This window comes from Ursus maritimus, unplaced genomic scaffold (assembly GCF_017311325.1).
Source record: "Ursus maritimus isolate PB19 unplaced genomic scaffold, ASM1731132v1 scaffold_21, whole genome shotgun sequence".
NCBI lineage: Eukaryota > Metazoa > Chordata > Mammalia > Carnivora > Ursidae > Ursus > Ursus maritimus.
Window position 1 is genome coordinate 56,277,561 of NW_024424564.1, and position 11,208 is coordinate 56,288,768.

General features: G+C 60.6%; 1 protein-coding gene across 5 annotated transcripts in view; it reads right to left on the minus strand.

Annotated features, from left to right (window-relative positions):
- Window positions 1-249: 249 nt before the first annotated feature.
- The window catches only part of BRD1 (bromodomain containing 1), a 41,589-nt gene continuing 30,630 nt past the window's right edge, over window positions 250-11,208 (minus strand). For 4 of the 5 annotated variants that reach the window (XM_040637736.1, XM_040637737.1, XM_040637735.1 and 1 more), the window contains 5 exons: window positions 4,180-4,315; window positions 3,635-3,762; window positions 3,066-3,175; window positions 2,606-2,760; window positions 250-1,681 (listed from right to left, as the gene is read on the minus strand). In XM_040637736.1, the coding sequence (XP_040493670.1) occupies window positions 1,498-1,681; window positions 2,606-2,760; window positions 3,066-3,175; window positions 3,635-3,762; window positions 4,180-4,315 (713 nt within the window). In that variant the 3' untranslated portion in view covers window positions 250-1,497. Of the gene's footprint in view, window positions 1,682-2,605; window positions 2,761-3,065; window positions 3,176-3,634; window positions 3,763-4,179; window positions 4,316-11,208 lie in introns of those variants that run through there. The other variant, XR_005836803.1, reaches the window with a different exon arrangement.

Consider the following 11,208-nt stretch of genomic DNA (forward strand, 5'->3'; position numbering starts at 1 on the left):
TGACCAGTAATACGCTACGAAGCACAACTCCGCTCCCGTGGACACCAGTAACGGAGAGCTCGCTCTGCTCCGACTTGGACAGCACCTTCTGCCGACCTTCCCTGTGACCCTGAGGGCGACCGGGTGGGAGGTCCCGCCTGCGCCTGGCCCACGGCGACACCCCCACAGCCAGCGGGCCCTCTGCACGGGCCGCCGGGCCTGGAGGAGCCATGGCAGGTACGAAGCGTCTGTCAGACACAGGACAAGCTATCAAAGGAAGACGTTTTATTTTCAAGTTTCTATGGAGATGTTACAAACAATGGAGACTGAAGGGGGAAAAAAACATTTAAAAATTTTAAAACTACCGGTTTAAAATAAAAATATGATTAGGTAAAATAATAAATAATGCCATCCCATGACAACTTTAAGATGAAGGCATGTTGCGAGCCTCGATGAGCCGGCGGGGACAGGCTGCCGCGAGCCCGCCCAGCGCCCTGGTGAGGGAGGAATGAAGTGGCCACACCGTCCAAATCTTGACTTTATTTTTTAATATAAAAACCGCATTTTTGGAAACCCACCCTACCTTTTCCCCTAACATAATGCTTTACCTCTTAAAAATAAAAATAAAGTACTAATTCTATATACATCACATGTACCATACAAAAATGTATCCAAAGTTTCTATTGCTACCAAAGTGTTCTAAATTAAAACAAGTTACAGAAAGCCCCTCATTGTAAACAAAAGATTACAAGTTACAAAATCAAAGGACACAGCCAGAGTCATTGACGCGACAACCAACACATCCGGCTCCCAAAGCAAGTTGAATCTTTATGTGCCTGTATAAAAATGCATATCAATATACTTCTGCAAATTTATTTTCATTATAAAGCAAATGAATACACTTTCTACAATAAATAATCCGCTGGGAGGCACACCCGTGGAAGGCCAGGGCAGACGGGCGGAGGCTGGAGGCGGACAGGACGTGAGGACGGCGACACCCAGAGGAAAAGCGCCTGCCCCGGCCCTCACGGGGGCGGCGGAGTGTTTTTGGTGATTTGCAAGTGACGTACACGGCATAAATTTATTCTCCACCTCTTTCCACAAAGTACCATCAAAATAATGTCATTTTCTTTCTTAAAATACACATTTGTCATTGTAAATTTACATCCCGTCTTATTAAATAGTGGTACTCCGTGTAAAGAGTATGATTTACAAAATTATTAAACATTCAAAAGTCTTTAAAAAAAAGCTACCGATCACAGAAAGTGACGCGAGCAGCACCCTCCGGCCCGACCTGTGATATGCGCACAGACGAGCTCGGAAGACGCACCCACGCCATTCACAGGGCGCCCAGACGGGGACGGCTTCACAGAGAACTGGGAAAGAAAACCTGCCCTCCCTGGGAGAGGAAGAATGAAAGAACCAGGCCTAGAAATCAGAATAAGTTAAGTCTGGAACAATATACACGCATGTACAGCTTATCCACACTATGGACAAGGCCACGGGAAGGCGGGCAGGTCAGTCGATGTCACTGAGGTCACTGGTGGGCTCCCCGTGCACCCGGCTCAGGTGGCTCATAGCGCGGTCGAAGGCGACCCTCACGGCTTTCCTGATGCTGGAGTTCCGCCCCTCCATCATCTTCAGTTTGTCTATGGTCTCGTCCATGCCCAGAGGGACCATTTTGGACTTGGGGAGCCATTGCCTTTTCAAGAGAGAAGAGAGGGGAGCGGTAAGAACTGTCCCCACGGCTACCTGCGGGGGCTTCACAGACCACCTAGCAGCTCAGAGCCCCCAGGCCAGGAGGGACGTGCAGCGGACACCAGGCGCTCCAATAGCCAGCCCTGACCAGCCTTCAGGACTGAGGGCGGGGGGCATGGCCCGACCCTCCTGCCAACGCTGGGAGGGTCTGGGGGCTCAGGGAAGGTGTGAAAATCGAGTCGTCACCACGTGTCCTCCACGACACTTGCCAAGGAGCCACCCCATCCTGGAGGCTGGCAGGAGACAGGCACGACCCATCGGTCTTCCACACCTTTCCTGAGTGGCCACCAAGGGCACACACAGACACGCGTGCGGACGCACACACACGCCCTCACAGGCACACGTGCACACAGCCTCGCACGGTGAGCGAGGGAGGGCAAGGCCAGGCGAGGAGGGGCGGGCAGGCGGAGCCAGCCGTGGGGCAGTCGACCAGCCCTTGGACTGGACCAGGCGGACACGAGCCTCCGCCAGGTCTGCCCGAGACCAGGTCACGCGAGGAGAGAAGACGGAGTGACAGTGCTCACGGTCGCCACAGAGCACGGCAGAACCCGGTCCAGCCGCACGCACCCATGCTGGTGGTACATGGCCACTCTGTGCCGAGGAGCCCATCGCCGGGACGGGAGCTTTCAGTGCGGAGACCGCCAAAGTGCAGCACATGAGTGCTCAGGGGACAGCATGGGAACCGAGCAACGTCGGGGGTCTGGGAGCCCAGGACAAGAGCACCACGTGGACCCACCCAGATAAGAAAGGGAGCGAGACCAGGCCTGGTCGGCTGGCCACACGACCCCCAGCAGGACCCAGGGGCATCGTCCCGGCCTGACAGCAAGCCCAAGGCCGGCGCCTGCACAGCCTGGACGCCTGCACTCACCAGCTTCTCTTGTTGTCAAAGAAGAGAACGAGGAACAGCTTCTCGTCAGCCTTGGTCTGCATGTGCTCACCTATCTTCAGCACATCCAGCGGCGGGGCCGGGATGGTGACCCCGTTGTGGTGGCCAGGCACACGTGGCATCTTGGGGTCGATGATCTGTCAAGGGAGGACATGCGCCGGTCACGTCTGCGAGCCCATCTGCCACGCCCCCGGAACACTCCTCGGGCTCCGACTTGAGGTGACTTTTGAAGGAAGTCCCCCAACAGCCGACACCCTGCACGCATGTCCCCCGGCAGGCGCTCACGGGACACCCGGCCCTGCAACAGCAGTGGGACGGCCCCCGGACTCGCGGCACAGGGCCACACCGCTCAGTACCCTGGCTCCCCAAAGGGCAGCCCCACGGACCCCCCCAATGCACAGACCAGGGTCGTGGCCCCATGCCCTGCTACCCCGAGGCTCACCAGGGCCGGGTAGGAGGGGTAGCCACTGCATTTGGCCCACACGACTTTCAGAGGCTCGAGAACGGAGGCCGCAGCATCGGTCGAAATCCACATGCTGTTCTGACCAACCTCTGGGTGGAGAAAGGACACGGTGAGTCATCAGGAGGGTGGGGCGCCGTGCACGCCTGAGGCCCCCCCTGCAAGAGCACCGGCGACAGCTACTCCCACCTGACCCCAAGCCCGGCGCGGCCAGCACCAGCCCAGCGGGTCCCTCACACTCTGCTACATGCTGAAATCTGGGGAACCAGCAGGCCTGCAGTCCCTCATTTGGCTGCAAATGACAGAAAAGCCTAACACCGGGCGGCCTCCAAAGTCGCATGACCAGGAAACATTCGGAACTGAGTATTCCATACAAGAAAGCGACACAGCACAAAACCGTCCCTGTCGTCCCCATGGCCCCCCATCCCGAGCGGCCGCTGTCCCGGTCTCCAGGGAGCTCCCACGTCACCCCAGGACGGAGGCCAGCCTGATCCTGCCCAGCAGAGCAGGCGCCCGCGTCACGGCCCGCGGAGGACGGGGCCCAGGCTCACCTGCGGCGATCCTGGCCGCCTTGGCGTAGTTCCCGTTCTCAATGCAGGAGATCAGCTCGCTGCGGTCCTCCAGCGTGTGCCTGCGCACCAGGGCGGGCTTGCCCCGGCCACACTTGGGAGCGCTAAAACTGCAGGAGGGAAAGCAAGGCTGTGTCAGCGCTCCTTCCCCTCTGCTCCGTCGGCAGCCCGAGCCGGGCCCCGCAGAAGCCACACGGGGCAGACCGTGCCCAACAAGCCAGCGTGTGAGGGGCCCCCGGTTACAAAGGGGTCTCCGTGGGGCAAACGGGCAGGGCTGTGCTTGCCACTCTTCCAATCAGGGCACAAGTTTGGGAGGAAAAGACAAAAAATAAATATAACCACAGACTCAGAAACTGCTCATTTTTTATGAACGGTTACATTTCCCGTGTCTGGTTAAATTCTACAAGGCAGACGAAGAGAACCAGGGCAAGGGCCCTGAAGAGCAGGACAGACGCACCGCCGGTGGGGACGGCGGCAGGGTCGGGGCAGGCGGGAGCAGGTGGGCCAGCTGGCAGGGCAGTGCCCACCTCGAGTCGCAGAGCGGGCTACTGCTGGACGAGATGCTGGACTCCGAGGCACAGCGTCGTCGGGGCGCAGCTCTCCTCCCCGGGGCGCCACCCAGCTCCTGCTCACTCCGTGCGCCCCCAAAGCCATTGGTGAGACCTGCAACACAGGCACACAGACGCCTCAGTCCCGCACGCCGGGGGCCACGCTGCACAAGAGCGCGCCCCGACCGAGGCCGCACAGTGTCGTGTCTGCCCCGTGTCCCCTGCCCCCGCAGCGTGGACGACGCAGGAGACGCAGCAGTGCTTTGAGTCCAGACAGCAGCGGTCTGAACAAGGTGCTCTTCTCCGAAAAGCAGAAATGTCTGCACAGGCTCCAAAAAGGCAAAGCCAAGAGCATCCAGTTCTTTCTTCCCAGACCAAAGGACTCCGCCCACGTGAGCCTCCCCGCGCCGGGGGACGCCACCACGGAGAACGGGTTCGCACGCGGGAGCTTCCGCGGGAACGGCAAGTCGAAGGAAACACAGGCACCTCGAAAACACCCGAGACGTGTGAAAGCAGAAAACGCGCTCTAACCCAGGCCGCCCCGTGCCCCGCAGCACAGAAGCCACGGAGAAGCTGCAACTGCCTAGCGTTCAGTCCACATCACTGAACAAAACACACTTCGTCTGGAACCACGCCAACTCTCAAAGCCAAACCACGGCCTCCGGAGAGCCCGAGGCCAGAACGGGACGGGGCTTGGTGAGCAGGGGAGGCGGGCTGCTCCCTCGGGGTGCAACGGCTGGAGAGTCCAGCACATTGTTCTTCCCAAAAAGAATCTCATTCTCATGCTTAAAAGAATGTTAAATCCAGTTCTTCAGATGTCTTTCGAAGGCGGTGGCCGGATTACAGGGTTTCTCATCGCTTTACCGCGCGCTCTGTATTTTCTCAGCGGCGCGGACGCGTGAGTCGAGCGTGCCCGCAGCTAAGAAATACGCACACAGCGGGCAGGCTTTGCTGCTCGCGGAACAGACGGAAGCGACTCCTTTTCCTTAAGTGAATTTGTTAGACATCCAGCTCCGTTTCCGTGGGACTCAGCACCACAGGCCTCAAAGAGAAACGCAGGACTTTTACTGTGGTTCTAGCCCGCGCGCAGGCAGCAACGGAAGGTGGCTGGGGTGCCGCACTTGGTGATGGGACTTGGACGTTTGTGGCCCATAAAGTACACCAGCAGAGCAGCGGCCACGGGGCCAGAAACCGGCTCCAGCCACACTCACCAACGGCTCAGAGGCACCGGGAAGAGGAAAGCAGCACCCAGAGTCCCCCAAAGCCGGCAGGTCTCAGGAGCTGCAGAAGGCAGCTGAGAGACCCCCACTCAAGACAGCCCGCCCCACCCAAGCAAACGGACAGAAGGACGGAGCCACAGTCCCGCAGGTGCATGTCCAGCACCCGGCAGCAGCGAGGCCACGAAGCCACCACCTGCACCCCGGGACATCACCTGACTGGCCCTGTGGCAACAGTCCAAGCCACAAGGACGCGCAGGGTCAACCTGGAACTAGGGCCTGGTAACCCCGGATGGCCCCCCTGGGTACCTGACCCCCTTGACCTCCAGGTGCTGTCATCACTTCTGCCTGTGCCTTTCCCTGCAGAGCTGGAGCGGGCCGACCGGGACAGGCGTGCGAGGCACCGGACAAGAACTCGGCTAGGACCCCTCCCTGTCCGCAACGGGCTGTGACCACTCAGAAAAACAAGACAAGACGCCGGTTCCAGAGCACCCCTGGCCAAGGTCAGACTGGGGCCCAACGCCTGCACAGAGGCATCCGGGAAGAAGGACACCTGGCACGCGTGTTCCCAAAACGTGGCTCCAGGCTTCACTTGGCGACCAGGAAGGCAGCACCGACAGCACCTGCGCCAGGTACTAGGCAAGAACCACCCAAAGCCGTGCTCCCCGTGAGACGCGAAGGGGAAAGGTGAAAACGTGGGGCTCCGTCTGAGAAAGGCGATCAGCTCCCTCGATCTCCCAGAGGACTGAGAGGACACGCATGTCCACGGTGACTAGCTCCACACACCGTTCATCCGTTACCCAGGAAACGTCACTGAACACCCGCTAACTAGCAGGCAACAGACAAGCCCGACAAGAAGAGGCTGCTGGTGCCGGGACGGGGCCCCCCAAGCCCCCAGCCCTCCCCGACATCCTCGAGGTGGCCGGTGGCCAATGGCCGGGGCACCAGCTTGCACACTCACCGCCTCTCCGCCCCCTCCCCGGCCCAAGGCTCCCTGTGCAGACAGACGCTTTCTGTCAGCCGGCTGCAGCTCAGGGAGCCCACCGGCCCCACCCTGGACACCCTACAAGCACTTGCAATGACACCCAGGTTCTGGGGTCTGTGCAGAGATGGGCCCGCCAGCCATTCGTAAAGAGCAGGCATCCACACAGCACCTGAGCCCCTAGCCAAAACCGTGTCCACACCAACTTTTAGAAAACTACTTCAGAAAAAAACAATTTTTTCAACACTAAACGCCAGGTCAGTGCGCTACAAAACACAAAAGACAACGTGGCCACGTGGACTAGGCCGGTGTCCTCCAGCACGGGCGCCCCGCTTTCCCCCAGAGCACGCGGGACCCTGTGCCGGGACCAAGGACCTCCTTCTCTGCCCCCACAGGCACGACACCCCGAGCCCTGGCCCAGATGCTCCCCCCCATCAAGGCCTTCTGGGGCACACCTGGGCCACATGGGGGGATGACCCAAGGGGCCTCCTGAGACAGCCAGTCAACACTGTCAGAAGCAAAGCGCTCGAGAAAGCTTCCAGAAGCTGTGAGGTCTGCGGTGAACGGCTCACACCTGCCAGGTGGGGAGAGGCTCCTGGCGCTCCTCCAGGTGGGCAAGGCCCACACCTGCCACACCCTCGCTGCTCCTTAAGGAACCTTCTGACTGGTGCCCGGCAAGAGGCAGAGAAGCAGGGTGGGCCGCACTCACTGCTGTCCGCCACGGGCCATGTGGGGTGGACACCAGTGCTCTGCCTGCCACCACCCAGGCTGCTACCCGGCTCCCCAGCATGACGGGCCAGGGCGTGACGCGGGGCCAGCTTCAGAAGCCGGTGGGCACAGCGACCGCGCTCGGCCTCTTGAAGGGCTGGGGGCCACCCGTTCCTTTGTTTATACATTTTTATTTGTACTACTGGCAATAGAACTGCATTTTTTGTGTGCATTTTTCAACCTTTTCATAAACACACAGCAAATAAGATCCCAACCACCCTGCTTTTGCCTAGACCGGCTCCTCGAAGCGGCGGCGGCGGCAGGGGAGGTTCCCATGGGACGCCTCCAGGCCCCACGGGCAGGACTCCCGCACGTGCAGCAGGCATTCGGCAGGGTGAGCAGAGAGAGCCGCCCCGCTCGCTCAGGACTCCCTGGGGGCCGGCCGGCAGGGAGAGACGAGTAAGAGGAGAAGGGAGACCAGGTAGAAACCCAGGAACAAGACGCCGACGAGCGAGGGGAGGCATCAGTGTTTACACATCTTCCAGCTGTGCCGCGTACCCCGCGCCCGACCTGGAACCCCTGGTCCTTCCAGGCCAGTTCCGGGCCTGCTGAAGCGGGATCAGAATCTCGGTCCACGTAAGTCGTCTGCGGGTGCCACAGGCTCTCTGTGCCACGTGGCTCTAAAGCCGCGCTCGGCATCGTTTGCACCTACCCACGGGGTCGGGATGGGCCGAGGAGGCGTCCCTGCCAGCGGTGGCCAGCTCGAGGAGGGACACCAGGTGGCTCCCCGGCACCTGCGCTGGTCCTCGCGGGGGCGTCTGGCTCTGACTTACAGAAGGGGGTGGGCGGGGTGGGGCCCGTGTCCTCCACGTGCTGGCGTTTGTGTTTTGTTTGGAAGATGGCTGAACGGATGCAGTGATCTTTCTGCACTCCAGAACCGCCGCTGAGCAAGGCTCCGGTCCGAGGTGAGTAAGAGAGAACAGTTAGGGTCCAAAGAGTGAGCTACCCAGCATGTTAGTAGTTAAACTGAGAACCTGGAAAACAGTGAAAAAGCCATTTAGTCTGACTGGGGGCGCCGCCAGACCAGCCTCCGCCCTGAGCAGCCTGAGGACGAATGCGACTCCCTCTCTTTCTCTCTTGTGCGTCTCCATCTCTCTGTGCCTGTCTCTGCGTCTCCGTCTCTCTGTGCCTGTGTCTCTGCGTCTGTTTCTATCCCTGTGTGTCTTTTTCTGTCCCTGTCTCTGTCTGTGTCTGTCTCTGTCTGCTCTGCCTCTTGTGTCTCTCTTGTGTGTCTGTCTCTGTCTCTGGCATTGCGTCTCTCTCTGTCTCTGTGTCTATCTCTATCTCTCTACGTCTCTGTGTCTGTGTCTGTCTCTGGCATTGCATCTCTATGTCTCTCTGTGTTTCTGTGTCTGTCCATCTCTGTGTCTCTCGTACACACACACACACCACGGGATGCACACACAGCAGGAGTCTCAGGAGCAGAGACCGGGAGCACAGAAGTTCCAGCCCAGCTGTTCGTTATGGGAAACAGATGAGCGTCGCGGAAGGAGGAAGCGAGAAGACAGCGCGCGGGCTTCAGGTGGCGTGACACTGGGAAGAGCAGGGTCAGGGGCTCTAACTCTGGCCCACCGGCGCTTCCCACGACTCGAGAGCAGGGAGGGCCCCCAGGGGCCGAGCGTCTCCAAGTGAACGGGCCCGTTTCCACTCTAACTTGGGAATCTTGCAGCGTGCTGTGGGACGCCAGAAAAACCCCCTACAAGGCAGAGCACACGGATGAATCTTTGGAAAAAGCGGAAGGTTCAGAATAGTTCAAGTCCTCAGACGGCGAAGACCGCCCCTCGGAGCGAGCGATCCAGGGCGTGCAGAGAGCACCAGGAAGCTGAGCGGAGGTGGAGCCAGCAATGGTGCCGGGTGGGCAGCAGGAGGCGGCGCGGCCCTCTGCCTGCGTGCTGAGCAGATCCTAGGGCTACTAAGACTCCCGGGCCGCTCAGGACAGCGTTAGGACTCATCATGCGTCCACTGTATCTACTGCCACTCTGGAACAAGAAAGCAAACACCCCCATGTCAGTCAGGTCACAGGGAGCACACGTTCCTCCAGACGCACACCGCGGCCCGCTCAGAAGCTCCTGCAGGACTGCCGTCAGCACCACACACCTGCAAGACCCTCCACTCGGCTGCACACAGGTGGGAAGAAGGGGACATTTCCTACAAGGACGAGGGTGCCCAAGGCCCCCGAAAGCGTGGCCACCATGGTAGCGGTGGAGCCTCACCGATGGTGGGAGGCCCAGGGGTGGCACCAGCTACAGCAGGACCAGCCTGGCCAGGTGAGGGCCACCGTGGGGCCCCACGGACCCATCCTCTGACACCAGGTTCGCGGTACACCTGGGCCGCGGAGGCCCCTGGCTGGCGCCGCCCTGCACCTGGGCCGCGGTCGAAGGCTCTAGCGTGGGGCCCGGAGCCTTGAACGATGTCCGAGCAGCTACGCCCGGGTGCCCACGGCACGACACGCTCTGGCTCACCTCCTCGTGCGGGGACGGGACCTCAGCGCACGCGCACCACACGCGGAAGGAGCCTTTCCCTAAGCCTGGCTGGGACAGGCCGCGTGCGGTCTCAGAGACTAGGGAGCGCTGCACTGAGCGCCGTCTACGGCCTAGGAATCCCCCGCGCAGCTTCACATTACTTGGAAACAGAAACAAGGCTTTAACCCAACAAAACGTGAGCACGAGAACAAAGGATTTCTATAAAATTAAAGTGAATGTTCCACACGTTAAAATAAAATTCCTAAGAAGTGATCCGGGCAACAAAAGGACGCTCGTGCTAGTGGGGGGGGGGAGCACACCCCAGCGCGAAGGCTGGGGCGGCGTGTGCGGTCCCCCCGCCTCACCCGCCCAGCCACCCGAGAAGCCACCCGACGAAAACGCACTTCTGTGTGTCGACGTGACAGGCGGCCCCGCATCCCCAGCAAGAACCCGGAGGACACGAACGTCCGAGCGCGCCACCAGGAGGAGGCGTCAGAGGCACAGCCATGGCCGGACAGACGCAGGAACGAGCAACAGTCGTGCTAGCGTGGCGGCCCGGCCTCCTCAGCTCTCAGCGGGAGCCCCGCACGGTGCGAACCCCGCCACAAGGCTGCTGCTGCCCCGACACCCGCCCGGAGCCTCCCGGCAAAGCAAAGAACTCAAGGACAGAAGCCCGGCGCCGAACGACTGACAGGCTCTCGTGTTCCTTCGGCAGCTCGCGGACAGGACACCGCCTCGGGACAGCGAGGGAACGTCACAGCGCTCTTTGGTCAACTGTGCCACGCGGCACCGCAGCCCGGGGGCAGGCCCCCTCCGAGCCCCGGGCCCGCGCCATCGGACCCGCTCCCAGAGCCAGACGCGGCCGCCCACGCGCCCCCCTGTGCCGGGACACACAGCGTGCGCAACACGACCCCGCCAGGCCCACCCGGCCCCCGGCCCCCTGCGGTGGCGCCACCTGCAAAGGAACCCCGCGGCGGCCCTCGGACCGTCCCCCGCGAGCCGCGGCTGGGGCCACCGCCCGGCAGCTCCGCCGACACCCCTGGAGGAGAGAACACGGCGCTCCGTGGCATTTACCTGTGTCCAGGCGCTTTCCCGGGGACCCCTCCTCCACCTCAGAGTCGCCGCAGGTGCTCCGCGACCTTTTTCTTGGCTGCAGAAGAGTCTCCAACCTCGGAAGGACTACAGACAAAAAGGTTTTGGTCCCTAGCTGAGGAGAAGTTGGCTGGGTTTCAGTGTTCTTGGCAGACTTTGGGGGGCTTACACTTTTCGATTTGCAGAAGAGAACAGAAGTGCGTCTGTTTACATCGCTTGCTGGCTCCGCCACCGCGGAGGCCGCCGCCGCCGGCGCATCGCCACTACTGGCGAGGGTGGGCTGTGCAGGGTGTCCGATTACCAGTGCGCTCTGAGGGCAAGTGCTATGTGACTCGTTATCAAATGTGACTCTTTGGAATAGTTTACTCTGCTCGGGGTTGAGTTCTACTGGTTTGAGGGTTGGTGGTTCTGAATTAGTCTCCGAGTTTGAAGGAAGAGGTAATGCATCTGATGGTTCAAGTTTAGGGGGAGATTTATCTCCTGAAAA